Source organism: Populus trichocarpa, chromosome 12 (assembly GCF_000002775.5).
Source record: "Populus trichocarpa isolate Nisqually-1 chromosome 12, P.trichocarpa_v4.1, whole genome shotgun sequence".
NCBI lineage: Eukaryota > Viridiplantae > Streptophyta > Magnoliopsida > Malpighiales > Salicaceae > Populus > Populus trichocarpa.
In genome coordinates, this window is record NC_037296.2 from 4563864 (window position 1) to 4581961 (window position 18098).

Consider the following 18098-nt stretch of genomic DNA (forward strand, 5'->3'; position numbering starts at 1 on the left):
GACAAAAATATCTTAAATCAGTCCATTGAATATCAGTCCATTGAATGTTATTTTGATACTCTTAATTAGTCCAATCAGCAAATATAATGGATCCTATATGCTGCAAGATAATTCTCATCATTCCCAGCTCCTCCTCAGGACTCTGGATGGCCACCTTGTCCTGCCTATCAATGGGCAAAACTAGAGAATTCCGGATCATGGTAAGTACTGTACTGTACAAGGTCCCTGAGGTTTATGATCTCTTAGAAGCGAGAAACTCTTGTTACATTTCATGAAGAAGCTATACTAAACACACAACCTCCCACTACCAATCAACAAGAAACTTGTTCGAAAATACTGGAACTCTGTTACCATTTTCTAAATTTTTCAAGGAATCCAAGATATCTTTTCTCAAAAAATCAAAAGTAATCCCATTTCTGGATACCTTTAACAGTCCTCTTTTCACACAGCAGCAGGTGCGGACCTCTATATTTTTCTTACAAGAGTCAACAAATTCAATTATTCAGATACAGGAAAAGTCAACATGTAAGAATTTGACACATACCGAGTATATCTGCATCTCTATAAACGTCAAAAATCATTAGTTTTGCTAGATCACCAAAAATCTCTACAGGAACATGATCCTCCCTCAAAGTAGTGAAAGCGATGGTTATCCCTTAGGATGATCAATCTTCCCACAATCTTTGATATGTACTTAATGGCATTATGACAATCTTCACACACCCGCAAGTTTTTTATCACACGGATCGGTCTCCCAGCAGGAATGTACAGAATGCCATATGCCACAGCTAATTTCTCACTGTGATACTTGAGCATATGCACCTTCTCTTCCTCTTCCACATCATGAAAGACCAAATTTGTAGAGGAGATATATCCCTCCTGCTTCAGTTTCAAATCCATCTCTTCTAAAAAGGTATATATCTTATCTGTATGCGGGTGGGAAGTGTCCCCAACTTTAAATGTGTGAATTTTATTTTGAACTTCAAGCCAACTGTACCCAGGTACCTTCTTCACACCTTTATTCCTCATTTCTAATCTCATCTTACCAGCATCAGACCATCTTCCTGAAGCTGCATATAATTTTGAGAGAAGTATATACATTCCTGAATTATGAGGCTCCATTTCAAAGATGATCTGAGCAGCCTTTTCACCCAATTCTGTATTGCCATGAATTCTGCTTGCACCAAGCAAAGCACCCCAGGTTGCAGCATCTGGTTCAAAAGGCATGTTTTTCATCAAATTCTGGGCCTCTTCTAGTTGCCCTGCTCGACCTAGAAGATCAACCATACAGGTATAGTGCACTAATTTTGCAGTTATACCATAATCACGATTCATCGAGTAGAAATATTCACTGCCCTGGTCTACCAAGCCAGCATGACTACAAGCAGCCAATACAGAAACCTGAAACACGGATAGAAGAGAAAAAGATATTCAACACTGTTTAACAGAGAAAAGATGCGATCATGAAGTGAGATGACTTGGTTTTAGGATATCAGCTCTAGAAATCTTCATATAATTAAATACAATATTTTCTCATACCATAATGAAATTTAGGTGGTAACTTAACTGGTTTTTTAAGTGCAGCAAATGGTTCTCTCCCAAAATTGCATAACAAATGTACATGTTACAAGAACAATTAATTGTACTACAGGGTTCAAAATGCTTGTAGAGGATTTGGTGCTTTAGCCTAAAAATTAGTTAGACATGTCAGAATAATAAGTCAAACCATACCATAGTGGCATCATCTGGCCTGATTCCTGTAGTCTTCATTAACTCAAAAACTGTCAGAGCCTCTTCCCCAAAACCATGCCTTGCATAACCATGAATCATTGTGTTCCAAGACACCACATCCTTTTCTAGTATTTCTTGGAATGCATCTCGTGCTTCATCTATACTTCCACACTTACAATACATCGCCAGAAGAGCATTCCCCACGTACCACCCAGTCTGGTACCCAGCCTTGACCAGCCGACAATGCAACTGCCTCCCCAATTCCAAAGCTGCAATGTTGGAACATGTGCTCAAAGCACAGGTAAATGATGATCTATTCAACCTTTCACAATCTCTTTGCATTTCTACAAAAAAATGTAAAGCCTCTTCACTACAACCGTTTTGAGAGTAGCCAGCAATCATAGCTGACCAGGAAATAGAATCACGTTGGGGCATGTTATCAAACAAGTTCCTGGCATGAGCAATATATCCACTCTGAGCATATCCAGTAATCATCGTATTCCAAGAACTAGCATCCCTAGAAGGCATTTCCTCAAACAATTCTCTTGCCATGTCCATTCGTTTACATTGCACATACCCTGCAATCATTGCATTCCAAGAAACTGAGTTCTTCTCAGGCATCCTATCAAAAATACTTCTTGCTTCATCCAGCTTCCCATTTTGCACATATCCAGAAACCATAGCTGTCCATGTAAACACATCCTGAATTGGAGACTCCTCAAACAATCTTCGTGCCTCTTCCATCTCTCCATTCTGTGCATAACCACTAATAATAGTATTCCACGAAATCTCATCTCTCACAGGCATCCTATCAAAAACACTCCTAGCATCCAGTAACCTCCTCTTCCTCACAAACCCACCCATCAAACAATTCCAAGAAACAAGCGTCCAATCCATCTTCGACTCAAACAACCTCTTTGCATCCTCTATCCTCCCATTCTGCACATATGCTGCAAGCAACCCATTCCACGAAATCCCATTCTTAAGCGGCATCTTATCAAAAATCTCTCTTGCCTCGTCAACAAACCCATTCTGCGCATACCCAGATAACATGGCATTCCAAGAAACAATATCCCTTTCCGGCATCCTCTCAAACAAAGCACGCGCAGTTTTAAGATCTCTATTCCTGACATACCCAGTTAACATCACATTCCAAGAAAACAAATCTCTCTCAGGCATTTTATCAAACAAGTCCCTCGCAAGATCAAACTTGTGATTCCGTAAGTACCCAGAAATCATTGCATTGTACGATACCGAGCTTCTTCGAGACATGGAATTAAACACTCGAAGAGCGGATTCGCATAGGCCATTTCGCATGTGGGTGGTTATGGCAATGTTCCATTTTACAATGTCAGAGTCTGTGGTGCTGAAGTTTTGCTTTTTTTTGTTGTTTTGGGACGTTGATGTTTTCTTTGAAGGGTATGAGTTTTTGGGTTTTGCTGATTGGAAATTGATGGTCGGAATGGGGCAGCTACTGTGTAACTGTCTCAAACGGTAATTCCCGCCCATTGCTTCTGTTGTTTTTGTCTTGGTGTGGTGCAGTTGGCTCAGGTGATTTTGTTTACGGTTTTGTAGACTTTTGTGTTCAACGGATAACCTATTGGCTATTGAACCAGCGATCTCCAATTCTAAACCAGAGGGTCGTGTTGGCGGAGAGCGCGGCGGATGAGAGAGTTGAGACGTTTTCTGTTTTTAGTTTTTCAAACTCGAAACTTGTTTGTTTTGATTTTTTGAGACATCCGATGGTGGGGGTAGGACTGTATCTAAGACGTCCGGTAGCCACGGTGGGACCACGCCCCCGGAATCAAAGTTCGGGATTAGGGTGCCTAGGGCCAAGTCTGGTTCGGATGGCGTAACTGTAGCTCGGAAGTGAAATCGGAACTAGATACAAGACACCCGAGGGTCAGGTCAAGCCCAAGATGTTATAGGGTTCGAGTCGAGGTTGGGTTCGTTGCACCCAAAATTGGACCCGGACTTGGATATATGGCGTCGACGGACTAGGTCTGGAATGCTGGAGGACCATGTCAGGAACGAGTCCAAGGGTTGAATGAGACCAAATTTGAGATACCACGGATCTAGACGACAAGCCGCCCAATTTTGGATTGGATTATTGTTTGGTTTTGTAGTTGAGGCTGCGATTTTTTTTAAAAAACTAAAAATTATTGCTTTTTATTATTTTGTCCAGCGTTCCAGAAGACAACCCCACTTAACCTGTTTCTGAAATAAAATCATGACTTTATTAACCTTTTGTTTTTATTTCTGTGTTTTGACTCTTTTATGCTTCCATGTTGCTTCCTTTTTATACTGCAGCCAGTTTTTCCTCCCCTCCTCAAGCTCCTTGCAATACAGAACCAAAGTACCTATTTGCTGACCCGGTATGATCCGAGTCAAGTTCGGGTCAAATCCCAGTATTAGTTTTTTCATATATATATATATATAGTTTTTAGACTCGGCCCGGTCCAATGCCCAGGTTCCGAGCTTTGACCAGGTCACCAGGTCAATTCTTAAAAAAAAAAATTAAAACGACGTCATTTTAGTAGTAAAAAAACAAAAGTCAACGGGTTGTAACCAGGTCTTGCCGGGTCACACCGAGTTTTTTCTTCCCCTTTTTTTTCTTCAACCCGGCTCGGTTCCAGCCCCGGATCAGCCGGGTCCAGGATCGACCCGCCGGACCGGGCCGATTTTAAAACTATGTATACATATACATATTTTTTTTATTCTTACTATGTATTTATTTGTGTTTTTAGATTACTATAAAAAATTAGTCCATGGTCCACAAGGATCTTGATATTATTTTGCTATAATTTTTATGTATTAATAATCATATACTTATATAATTTAACATTATAAAATAAATGTTTTTTTTTAATTATTTTATTATCAACAACATTTTTAACAACAAATTTAATCATACATCTTTTAAATGCAATTTCAACTCTAATTTTAACTAAACATATATTTTAATCCAACTAATAACAATTATAAATATTTTTTAAAAATTTATTTTTTTTAAACAGCAACTATAAAAGCTACCGTAATGTAAAATATATTCTAACCCTTAAGTACTAAAGGAGGATAAAGTATATCCATAGCTCTCAAATCTTGTCCCCTCTAAAAGGTTAACATGAAAATTTAATGATCTCCATGACTTGATCAATATCTAACCTTGATTAAATTTGAAATTAAACCAAATAAATATTTTAGCAGGACATATTTATCAATATGATGAAGATGAAGTAATCTAGTAAAATTTGTTTCAGACAATTATGAGATATAAAAAAAAATTAAATAACATTGTGTTTAGGTTTTTATTAAAAAAAATCAATTTAAAAATTACAAAGTTGATCCAATGATTTAATAATCCAAGTTTACTATTAGGTCAAACTCCAAGTAATATTTGATAATTATAAGTGTACATGTAAAAACAAAAGAAAGGTGACTTTTTATTTTCAAAAAATGAAAATAAAAACAAAATAGCGTATTATAAAACATCCTATATAGTTTTACAAATTAAATGAATAGAATAGTCTCTCTAGTTTCAAAATAATTAATTAATTCCTATGTTTTTAGATCTATTTGTTACTCGATCTTTTTAGCATATTTCATGTTTTTTTCAAATCATTTTATTTTTTATTTTAAAAATAGAAAAAGAAATGAATAATACAAAATAATCAAGGAGAAAAGGAAATGGCCCCCATGCTTAAGTCCTCCTTTGTGATCAACGCCCAGGAAGAAAGAAGGCAAAAACACAACGTAACTAGCATGGCCCCTAGGCGTAATTAGTCTATAGTAATAATCCATGCAGACAAAAATCAGCCACATCGACAGTTAGATCACAGCAAATCAGCGATGAGTATAAGAGCCTAAAATATCATCGGAGCACCACAGAGTAGTCTCCAAAGTCGCTGTTAGGAGGAAAAATATCATTAAAATGAACAGAACTGTAAAATTGATGTTGCCGGTGGAATCTTTCCTTCCCTTTGATTACCTTAAATTAAGTTCAAGACAGTAACAGTGGAACACAGTTCTTGTCACTTGGATGCTTGTTTTTGGAAAGATATACATGGACCACCTAGTATACTCCAAGTTTATTCCAACTTTAATTCCTCTCAAAATGATTTTCTACTGCCCCCTGAAACATTATTTGTACCATTGATTCTTATTTTCACTCTGAAAAACTCTCTACTTGTTGGGGAATAAATTGTTTAGTGAAAATAATTAAATACATTTACAAGATAATAAAAAATTTATGAACAAAATATTAAACAAGAAATAAGTACAAATATATAAAATCCTTGTAGATTATAAATCTTCATATCGAAACCAACAAAGGAAATTATTTAATTATTAAGGATGATATCTTTGTGTTTAAGGATAAATTATTTGTCAATAGATACAAAAGGTCTCATTGCAACTTGCCTACTAGAATTTCAATAACAATACCTTAAAAGGATGCACATCCAATCAAGGCATATGAACTATGAACTAGAAAACTTACTCGAATTTTCTCTCTGCAACAACGAAACCTAAAACCAGAGAAAGAAAAGCACAGAAGCAAACACGGTAGAGAGAGAGCATGGATTTTCTCTTTGTTTTTCATTTTTCTATTTCTTTTTCCAACTTTTAAGAATGATATCCCTTAAAATGATGTGGAGGATCACTATATCAAAATAGATAATTTTTTACTTTAAATCTTTCCTCGTGAAGTACTATCAGATTTACTCAACTAAATAATAAACACGGTGTATTGAATTATTCAGTTTTTGACATTAATCAAGACACTCACATACTTCTCTTCCTAGATTTTTCTTTAGTTCACATGATTGTGTTCATTTTGGCTCTAAACCATTTTTAGTTTTATAGGTGGTTTAGAGAATTTAGTCTTATTTTTTAAATTCTAAAAAAAATAACCACATTTCCCATTTATATAAATGATATTTTATTAAGAGTATTTTGCGATACTCCATTTGGTTAACCATGATATGAGAATCATTAAGAGCACAAATTGTCCTTGTCACGTTGTAGCTAGATAACTTTCTTTTTTATCATAGGAATAGAAAGAATTCGAATAATATTTTTTGGGTGTTAACAAGAGTGTCATGTGACTTAGTTTTCCCTTTGAATCTAAATATTAGGATCTTAAGCCAGCTAGGTAGGGTTACTATCATGACACTCTTTCATCTTTAAAAGAAGTAAGTCTATTCCTCGTAATGGAAATATTCATAAGCTCTTTTATTAAGCCTTTAGTAAGAGGATCTATAATATTTTCATTAAGTCAATGGAAATGATTCCATACAAGAGCAAGTGTTTAATTATTTCATGTTTATGATGTATATGTCTAGACTTATCGTTATATACACAACTTTGTGATCTTCCAATTATCTAAGAAATTGTAAAGTGACTCGACTTCCTCTCTAGTTTGATTGAGAGTAATAAGCTCTTATTTCATTATAAACCATACGATGCATGTTTGCTTAGAGGATTTTCAATACATAATTGCTCAATTGAGAGTGAAGACATGTCCACAAGTGGATTTCAAGCCTTTGATATCTAAAATCCAATTCACATCACTATAAGCATCACCATCTAGTATCGTTGGGCTTCCAATATGATGTAGCTCATAGTCAAAGGTCTTATGCTTGCTAGCTGCGTTATTTCATTAAATACATTAAGTTTTTAATTATTCAAGAATATTCTAATTGATATATTCACTCACCTTTATTTTTGGACATATGCACACTTATGTCTATTAATATCTTGAAAATGTTATTGTCATTTTTAAAAAAATTATCCAATTTTTTTTTTAATATAATGAGATTGAGAGAAAATATCAATCCATAAAATATTATAGAAATTTTAATTTTTAACGTGACATTTACAACACCCAAGTCTTTCATGTCAAACTTATTAGTTAAAGTCTTTTTGGTAGACTTTATCATATATATATTGCTACTCAAGATTAGCTTGTCATCCACACATATAGTGACATAACATTTATATTTGTTTTTCACATAAGCATATTTATCAATTTTATTGATTTTAAACTTGTAAACCCCGCGTAAAAATAGAACCAAATGTATAAATAACCTGCGAGTAATAGAAACTCAAAATAAAAAGAAAAATGAGTAAGTGATATAAATAATAGAGAATATGATGTGAAATGGAGATAATGGTCTCCATGATTACATACAAGATTATGGATGGGGTTCCTACATGTATTATAAATTTAATATTTAATTCATAATGACGACAAAACCAATAATGAGTTTTAATTGATAAAAGAATAAGAAAAATGAGAAAATTATCCCAAATAATTAGTGATATAATAAATAATAAACTATAAGAAAGGATAGTATAATAAGAAGGCAAGAGTGAAAGTGCAAGCACTAGTTAAAAATCGGTAATGCTATTGTGAAACGGTAATAAGCCCGATAAAGAATAAAAATGAAAAAAAATATAAAATAAATATATCTAAAATAATAAAATTATCAGGGTTTAGAGGAATAATTGATATGATTTACGTAAGGATTGAACAAGAAAAATTAGATTTTTGATGAAAAATCACAACCAACCAATTTTACGTTATCGTGCATAACTTTCAATCCAACTATCACATCAAGTTAAAATTTTGAATAAAGTTGTATGACATGTTAAACTACCTTGGGTTGGAATTTAATTTTAGTAGGATTTCAAAAAGTCTTCTTAACTTAGGTCAACATCCAAGTAGTTTACTCAAACAACACATGAAAGCTTAAATGAGTGGAAAAATTATAAATAGAGGCAAATCACCTCTTTAAATAGGCTAGAACAGTTGGAACTTCTTGCACCAAAGAAGTTTCACTTCTTTTTTTTTTTTTGAAAATTTTGAGAGAAATACCTTGAGAGAGTTACATTTAAGTGATTAAAAAAAGATTTTCAAAGGAATTAAAGGAAGGATTCAAGCCTTTTCAAGGGTTTTTAGAACTTGAAAAATAAGAGTTTAAGAGCTAGAGAGAGAAAGAGGAAAGAGGAAGAAAATGACTTAAGTTTTCCTTGCAAAATACTCATTGATTTATTGCTAACAAGAGGTAAGGAACTCTATTACCATGATTGATCAAGGTTTTATAATGTTTTAGAGCTTAGGTATGAATGTTGGTATCATGTAAAGTTAGGGTTTGAGTTATGGATTATTTGAAATAATTATTTTAATTGAATTAATTGTTCTTGAGCTTGAATAATTAATGTGTATTGTGAAATTAACATAAAAATTGAAGAAAAATCAATGTTCTTTTTTAATGAGGGTTTCGGCCAATGATGGAATGAGAGGATCAAGATCAGATAGATAAACCTGATAGAAAAATTATGTTTAATTATATTAAAAGTGTGTTCTTGAACTTAATTGTGATGAGTTAAATTGATATATGAGAAAGAAAAGTGAAAAGCAACCTAGGATGACCATAATGTCCATTTTATCCAGAACAAACAAATGGAGGAATTATGGTGTTAATGAAATATTTTATGATATGTATGAATGATATTGGTTTCAAAGAAAAAAAAATCAAGACGAAAGAACTTGATTTTTAATCAATACCTTTATTTGTTAGGAAAGGTGAATATGTTGTGTAAAGTTGAATCGAGAGCTTGAAAACAATAGAATTTATAGTTGATTTCTTCAAGAAAGTTGTAGATATGAATGTTAGCTTTCAAATAGACCTAGGCTTGTTTAATTTGGAATTATATAACTCCATACATAAGATAAAAACTAAGTAAAAGTCTAAACAAACATAACTCTAGATAGATTTTGAATGCTATTGTGATTGGTGATTTTAAACTTTAATATGATGGCATTTGGTTTCTTTACAAAAATTATATATATGGATGTTAACTTTCAAATGAAATTGATCTTAATTAATTTGGAGCTATATAACTCCATATATAAAGGTTCAAATCGATATAATACTGGACAAATTTTTTATATTACTGTAATGGGTGATTTTAGGTATGTAAATGGAAAAACTGGGTGTTCCTTTCATCATGAAAGTTATAACTCTATGTCTTAGCTTTCCATAGAGACAAATCATGCCTAAAACTAAGTTTTAAAACTTTAGTTATGATTAAAACACTAGATAATATTCTAGGTTGGTTAGGCTGAATCTACTAGAATTAGACTATTCTAATCTTTTCTTGGAATTGCTGTTGAGAGAGGGTTTTAACATCTGAATTTATAAAAATAAATATAAACATGAAAATTTATAAGGATATAATATTTTAAGGATTTTTCTTACTATTAACTTGAAAGTAATAGTTAAACGAGAATTGAAATGAAGTTGTGATATCGGTTGTATTATTGATGATAATTGAATTCCTGATGGTACAAGGGAGGTCATGGAGACTGAATGGCAACAAAAAGGAACAACACGTACACAAACTTCAAGTAAATGCCATACGCCTTTTCCTACTTAGAGAATTTCTTAAGCATTATAAACTATAAAATTCTATAAATGTGTTTCATTTATATAATGTTAATACCAAGAAATGGTTGATTTTAGTAGTTGCCCTGAGTAAAGCTAGTGGTGTCGGTGCAACTAACTTACCTGGTTATTGATGGTTCATTTAAGGGTGAAACCCGATAGTTGATACATGGAAATGAAATTGTGCATTTATGTATAAAATGTAGATTTTGATCAATAAAGTGAATTGGTTATGTATGTAACTAATAAGTATTTGTTGAAATGTATATGTCATAGAAAGATTAATTTGACTAGTTGCCTTGAGAGGAGCTAGTGGCATCAGTGTCACTAATGATAAAGGGTGAAACCCGATAGTTGATACATGGAAATGAAATTGTGCATTTATGTATAAAATGTAGATTTTGATCAACAAAGTGAATTTGTTATAAATGTAACTAATGAGTATTTGTTGAAATGTATATGTCATGGAAAGATTAATATGACTAGTTGCCCTGAGAGGAGCTAGTGGCATTAGTGTCACTAATGATAAATGGTGTAGCAGCTCGTGGACAACCAAACTCAAAAGTTCGTGATAAGTTAGATTTCAACAATTTTTTTCTTTAATTATTATAAATTTGATGACATTTTTTTAGAAAACATATAACACCCTGTTGTAGGAGAGATATAAGGACAATCCTTCGACCTATTCAAAACTCGATCCAGATTTGTGCTTGAAGGGTAGATCGTCTAGTGGACCTGATAAAAATCTGGTTTATGGTATCTCTAACACTACAACTGAGGATAAACAGACAAGCCATATTATATTGATTGTTGGTTCCTTGCAATCAGGTTTGAGCTAGTAATCTTTGGTCGCCCAAGTAATTATACGAGAACAAGTTGAAGCTTAGATGACCTAGTTTAGTGTTGAGACGACCCAACTTAAATTCGAGATGGTCAATTTGAGGGATAAAGTTAATTTTCTTGAGCAGTTGTTTTCGATCCTTATTGGTTCATGTGGTCTACCTTATCGCCCTCCTGGTTTGGACAAAGATTCATCTTCGCCTCCTCCTCCTCCTTCCCCACCTGTTGTCTACTAGATAAATTGTATTCAATAATATTTTTAAAATTAATAATAAAATTTTGGTTTTTTATTTTAGTTGTATTATTTTTTAATTTTTCCTTGTTTTGTTTATTTTATTTTATTTTTAAAACAACATTAAATACAATAATGATAGAATTACTGACGGACTTTGAATCATATATGGAATGACCAATATAATAAGCCCCTCGAAAAGTACCAAAGAGTTTTAAAAAAAATACAGGACTTTGCCACTCACATTTATAGATGAAATTACCAACAAACTAAGTCCCTTAGAAAATTCTAGAAAGTTTGAAAAAAATTATAGTACTTGCCACTATTAGATGTGAATCTCCGGTGGTTTAATTCTGTCAATAATATGCATATGATCATCGATAAAATTACCAACAATTTATTATGCCATAATAACCAATGAAATCACTAGTAGAATGGATGTCAAATATTTTTTTTATTCGGAGTTGTTTTTTATCTGTAAATTTATTAGTGATTATATTATTGAAAAAATCACTTATAATATATAAATTACTAACAATATATTTTCTAACAATATTTTACCTTATGTGATTCTATCGGTATATATTTTTCCAAAAGAATGGTGTTCAAAGAGCAACAAAATATTTTGCCAGTGTTATACAATACTCTGTTCCTCTTCTTCTTCTTGAAAATTTTTGCTGTAAAAGGTTAAGATGTCGTTCCCCATCTTTCCTCCATTAATTCACTTCTTTTTCAAACAAACGGCTAGTAATAGTGAATTATGATGTACAGACTACAGATATTTATTAGATCTATTAGAATTAGAATCAGATAGCATTTAAACTTGATGCAATGATGTCCTTAAATTTATATAATAAAGGTAATTGTTTGGAAAATACTATTATGATATGATATTTCAATTTTGTAGTAGTGATTTCAGCACTAAAGCTCGGAATATGGTATTTATTGAAAAAACAAATAAAATAAAGGAAACCTGGAAACTTCAAAACTGAAGGCCTTAAGTTCGGATTATGCTATCATGAATCATGATTTTAAGGGTGATAGTTTGAAGATGGAGACCATGGCCACCTCTGCCTTTAATTTTCGATGGCCTTGAACAAGTTCACTGAGGCCATAGCCAACTTTCGTGGTAATGTGGAAGCTTTTGACCTCTAACAAATCTGTTCTCTCGCAGCCCTGTCGTCTCCAAGATGACCACATGCATGAGAGGGGAAAAAAGAATTTTTTTCTGTAAATTTTAATGATTTTAAAATTTATAATACTTAAATTAATAATTTTTAAAAATTAAATTAAAAAACTGATTAATTAAGTTACATCCATTAGGATTCCACAAGAAACAACTTTACTCGGGTAAGAGGTGACATAAAAAATTGCCATAAAATCAAACTCTCTTCTTCTCCCTAGCCACTCTTGCCACGCTTAATTTGACCAGCCAATATCGATACCAAATCCCATGATAGAATCAGGGGAAACTACAACGAATTTGTGCCGTCTAGGTAAACCAAAGATTCTGGTCTTCCCCACTCTTGGCTTGATTCGGTTCTCACCAACCCGCCCTTACTTTAGACTCCCACTAAGAATCCAATATGCGTGCTACTTGACAAAGGGAGTGGATACGTGAATCACAACAAGAATAAAGCTGGGTTTGCCCTATCAGACGGTTCGAAGGCTGAAACTGATGATGATCTACTCTTGCTCTAGAAAAATTAAGCCTATTGTTTATTTTCTTAAGTTAGTGAAGACAAGCGCATCAAACAAATTTTTGGTGGAAAGCAAATTAAGCTCTACCAGAAATGTCGTCACTCCTAACCTACCCTTGCATCCAGCATCATAAGAATCTGTCCTTATATCGAATTATTGAAGTTGATATATATAATATAATAAAGTTTTAATAATTCAGAGAATCATCATGGCATATGTAAACTTTCCACTATAAACAGCGGGGGTGCATGGATGTTTGTGTAACTCGTTAGCTATAAATTGTACTCTGATTCATAGATTTGTTTTCTCAGTAGCTTCTGATATAGGTAGCAATGGAGGGTGGGCACAAAAATTCTGGTATTTTGCTGGTATCACTGGTTATAATCGCCGGGGCATTACCATTTTGTTCTTCGCAAGCAACCAGAAGGTTTCAGTTTAATGTAAGCTAGCCATGGATGGACATATCTAAGTGGACTTTCAAACCCATATGTACAGACTTATTGGAACATAGGAATCATTCAATTTCGTGTACGTTTTCAGGTTGAGTGGAAGAAGGTAACTCGTCTATGCACTACCAAGCAACTTCTAACGGTGAATGGGCAGTATCCAGGCCCAACCATAGCTGTTCACGAGGGTGATCGCGTTGAGATTAAAGTCAAAAATCGTATTGCTCATAATACCACTCTTCATTGGTGAGTTTACATTCTTGTGTTTGACGCTTACGAGCAAAAATAGAAACTATGAAGCATGTAGTTCTTGAAATGTAACAGGCATGGACTGAGGCAGCTAAGAACAGGATGGGCTGATGGACCAGCTTACATTACCCAATGCCCCATAAGAGGAGGCCAGTCTTACACATACAAGTTCACTGTTATTAAACAAAGAGGCACATTGCTATGGCATGCTCATTATGCTTGGCAAAGAGCATCTGTCTATGGTGCTTTAATAATCTATCCTCGCATGCCGTATCCATTCTCAGCTCAGATTCAAGCTGAAATCCCTATCATTCTGGGTAATAATTAAATGTTCATTATCTTCCATAGACAAGTGATCAAATATATTTTTATTGATTCTTGACATGCTTTACGTGTAACAAAATGCAGGTGAATGGTGGAATGGGGATCCCGATGAAGTTGAAAAAATAATGATGTTGACAGGAGCAGGGCCAGATAGTTCCAACGCTTACACCATAAATGGAATGCCAGGACCTCTCTATCCTTGCTCTAACAGAGGTAATTGTAACTTTACTGTCTCTCTGTAATGGAAAGTGACGATGATCTGAAATGGTTTTGTAATTTTATTCCGTAGATACTTTTATCCAGACGGTGGAGTATGGCAGGACCTACATGCTTAGGATCATCAATGCAGCTCTAGCTAATGAGCTTTTTTTTGCAATAGCGAAACACAAATTGACAGTTGTGGAGGTTGATGCAGTCTACACTAAGCCCTTCACAACCACATCCATTATGATTGCTCCTGGACAAACCACAACTGTTTTAATGACAGCAAACCAAGTTCCAGACTCCACGGGCATGTTTGCGATGGCAGCAAGGCCTTATCTTACTTCTGTTTTCCCCTCCAACAACTCCACCACAATTAGTTTCTTGAGGTACAAAAATGCGAGGAACCGGAGAGGAAAACCTCCTTCTAATCTGAGTAGCCTTAAACTTTACAACCTTCCAGCAATGGAAGACACTGCATTTGCTACAAAATTTTCGGGCAACATTAAAAGCCTTGCATCTCCTAAGTACCCATGTGATGTGCCTAAAACAATTGACAAGCGAGTGATAACAACTATAAGCCTAAACCTTCAAGACTGTCCTGCAAAAAAAACCTGCCTAGGTTTCAGGGGCAAGAAATTCTTTGCTTCAATGAACAACCAATCCTTTGTTCGCCCTTCCATCTCAATATTAGAAAGCTATTACAAGAACCTAACCACCACTAGTTTCTCCTCTGATTTCCCAGAAAAACCACCAAATGCTTTCGATTATACTGGAGGAGATCCACTGTCTCAAAACATGAACACAGAATTTGGCACAAAACTTATAGTAGTGCCCTATGGTACAAACTTAGAGATTGTGCTGCAAGACACGAGTTTTCTTAATTTGGAGAACCATCCAATTCATGTCCATGGTCACAACTTCTTCATTGTTGGGAGTGGATTTGGAAACTTCAACAAAGCCAAGGATCCGAAGAGATACAATCTTGTTGATCCTCCAGAGAGGAATACAGTGGCAGTTCCAAGTGGGGGATGGGCTGCTATTAGGATCAAGGCAGATAATCCAGGAGTTTGGTTCATACATTGTCACCTAGAGCAACATACTTCGTGGGGTCTTGCCGCTGGCTTTATTGTCCAAAATGGTCAGGAACCATCTCAAAGGTTGCTTCCGCCCCCTCAAGATCTTCCCTCCTGCTAACTAATCATCTTCTTTAGACACCAGTCAACGCCTTGCTGCATTTAAGAATCTTCCCTCAATTTGTTTTTTTTTTTTTTTTAATTTTCTTTCCATGGATGCACAAATAGCTACATGGTTTGGTTTGCAAGTAGTGATGTTTTATAATAGGAAAGTGGAGAAGTATAGTGTAGTTTTGTGTACTGATATTTGGCAGTACTTTGGTGCAAATTTGTAGTTTTCGGGCGAGACAAAGTAATGCTTGGGATTATTTGGCAAGATTTTTTTTTCTTTTATTTACCCTATTTGTTTAAGAATGTATGTTCTCCTTTCAGGGGAAAAAACTATATATATAGAACATCAATAAAAAGACAATAAAATTAACTAACATATGTCTTGTTATGCAGCGACCAAATATTGCCTGCATTGAGGTTGCATTTAGCATTGTGGCAAGCATCACATTTAGGTTTTACTAGGTTTGTGTGCCCGTGCTGTGTTGAGGGCTTGAAGCCTTGAACATTTTTTTTATAGGTTTAAAAAATATTTCTGAGGAATGCAAGTGTGTTTTAAGAAGTAAAAAAGAAAACATGGTGATTCGGTGCATAGACCAAAATGAATAAAAAAATTAGTATAATTTAATTAGGTGATAAAAAAACAGATTATGATAGTAAATTGGCTAATTTAAACAAAAAAAAAATAAGGAAACCTGTAAAAAAAATTGGGTACCAAAATGAAAACAGCAATGAAGCTAATATTTCAACTAATTAAATGAAAAAAAATGAAAAAAAAAAAAAAGATACTGACATGAGCCAACCTAAATAAGTATGTCAAATATATAAGTCATGTCCTAAGACTAGGATAAGCCCACACAAAGAAAACAAAAAAAGTCAAAGTTTAAATTCAACGTAGAATGATGAAATTAAAAAAAATCAATTAAAAAAACCAAAAACACAACCAGCAAATTGAGCAAGCCAGCCAAACTCTGTAACCCAAATCATGCGAATGAGATAATATAATAGAAGGCAAACAAAAAATATTAAGAAGTTCAATTCTAAAACAACTCAATTCTAAAAAATAAAATATAAAAAATATTCAATTAAAATAATCCTAAAAAAACTCAAACTAACACAAGTTAACCCGTCAAACCTAAGGTCTAAGTGATGAGATCGGAATAAATGATTAAAGAGGAAATTAAAGAAAGTCCAACATTGAGGATGAAAGGGAAAAAAAAATTAATTAATTCCTAACCAATCTAACATTTGAAATTTTGAAGGGGGAGACACAAAAATCAGAGAAGAGAGGAAAAAATTAAAGAAAAGGTAGGCAATACTAAATTGAAAGGTTATTCACCACACGTGTCACCTCATCATGGAGGTGCTACCTAGACTATTTAAGCATAGCTTTGAAAGACGATGTTTGGTCATCTAAAGGCCCCACACGCGTTGCTAGAAAGATAAGAGGATATCCCACTTACTGGCACATGCAACAAGTTTTTTATTATTAATATTTAATATTTATTAAAATAAAAAAAAATGCTCTATTAACCACAATAATTAAGATGAAAATGCCTCTTTGAAAGATAGTTTAGCATATTTTATCTTTAAGAATAATTAAGTTATTTTATAATATAAAAAAAAAGACTAAAAATTCCTTTGATGTAAGTTTAATTTTTTTTTTCAAGAATAACAAAGTTATTTTACCTTGAAAAAAAAATCTATTTTCTCCTCATATAATTTGAAAATCACAATTTAATCATGGTAAAAAGCAAATCTTACTCCAATGCCTAATTTAAAACTTTTATTGTTGAAGGGAAATTTTATAATTACATTATTCTAATAAAAAATATTTTATGTCTGCATTTTTATTTATTTTTGTTAATTTCAACTACCTCGTAGCAATTTGTTTTGTGTTGCTTTTCTGCTGAGTACAACCCAAACAAAGCCTAAGTGGTAGTAGTCCATTCCCCTATATGCCCATTTAATATGAGCCCTTAGGCAATCTTGGAGCTATAAATAGCAGGGTGCACCTTGCAAGCGGGTCAAGGAGGACCCAAAAACAGTACGTAGAACACTTGGGTCTTGAAATTGGAAACTTTAGTGGGCTAAAAGTCTCTTAAATAATTATGGGCTTGATACCAATTTCTTGTTCATAGAATTAGTTAATCTAACTACCCAAAATTCACCAATATCATATTTTCATAATATTGTCTTGATACCAATTTCTTGTTCATAGAATCTAAATTCCAAGATCTTGATTTCCCTTTATTAAATGATCAATGGATTCATGATTAGCCTCGCTCATCTAAGTATAATGAGTAGAAAGTTATGTAATTTAATGACTAAGAGGCTATTTATTTTTGCAATGTAATTATTCATTTTAAAAAATTTGATATTTATTTGAAATTAATGTTTTTGGTATTTTTGGATCGTTTTGATAAATTGATGTTAAAAATCAATTGAAAAATAAAAAAATATATTTTTTTAATGTATTTTCAAATAAAATAAATAAATAATCTCTCTAACTTCATCTCATATCCATTTTGGCAATAAATCACTATAAGCAATTGGAATAAGTGTTTGCATAAATACATAATAGTTGTGACTCTTCATCTCATACAATATGCAATCCCCCAAATTTACCAACCTAACTGTGTTTGAAGCATATTTAATTAAAAAATTGCAAACTCTTAAGGCTAATATAAACAAAAAGTGATACATCCTTATCTAATACAAATGTGGCTTTAGGCTTTAT

General features: G+C 33.4%; 2 protein-coding genes across 2 annotated transcripts; one reads left to right on the forward strand and one right to left on the reverse strand.

Moving 5' to 3' along the window:
* On the reverse strand, window positions 1-3801 carry LOC7493498 (pentatricopeptide repeat-containing protein At4g02750). The gene is made up of 2 exons (XM_024582083.2): window positions 1732-3801; window positions 1-1401 (listed from the first exon to the last, which is right to left on the reverse strand). Exons 1-2 carry the CDS (start codon window positions 3238-3240, stop codon window positions 595-597), a joined length of 2316 nt encoding a protein of 771 aa, XP_024437851.2. The 5' UTR covers window positions 3241-3801; the 3' UTR covers window positions 1-594.
* A 9403-nt stretch (window positions 3802-13204) lies between these two features.
* LOC7493499 (laccase-1) lies at window positions 13205-15626 on the forward strand. Its single transcript, XM_002317847.3, has 5 exons — window positions 13205-13394; window positions 13495-13646; window positions 13725-13966; window positions 14058-14186; window positions 14263-15626. The coding sequence occupies exons 1-5, from the start codon at window positions 13287-13289 to the stop codon at window positions 15369-15371; spliced, it is 1740 nt and encodes a 579-aa protein (XP_002317883.1). The 5' UTR covers window positions 13205-13286; the 3' UTR covers window positions 15372-15626.
* The last annotated feature ends 2472 nt before the right edge of the window (window positions 15627-18098 follow it).

What these genes read in the sequence shown, in the direction of transcription:
- LOC7493499 (XM_002317847.3), top strand. Translation starts at nt 13,287, where the DNA reads ATGGAGGGTGGGCACAAAAATTCTGGTATTTTGCTGGTATCACTGGTT. An exon ending in CCAGAAGGTTTCAGTTTAAT is followed by an intron (nt 13,395 to 13,494) that starts GTAAGCTAGCCA and finishes GTACGTTTTCAG; the next exon opens with GTTGAGTGGAAGAAGGTAAC. An exon ending in TGAAATCCCTATCATTCTGG is followed by an intron (nt 13,967 to 14,057) that starts GTAATAATTAAA and finishes AACAAAATGCAG; the next exon opens with GTGAATGGTGGAATGGGGAT.
- LOC7493498 (XM_024582083.2), bottom strand. Translation starts at nt 3,240, where the DNA reads ATGGGCGGGAATTACCGTTTGAGACAGTTACACAGTAGCTGCCCCATT. An exon ending in GGCCAGATGATGCCACTATG is followed by an intron (nt 1,402 to 1,731) that starts GTATGGTTTGAC and finishes TCCGTGTTTCAG; the next exon opens with GTTTCTGTATTGGCTGCTTG.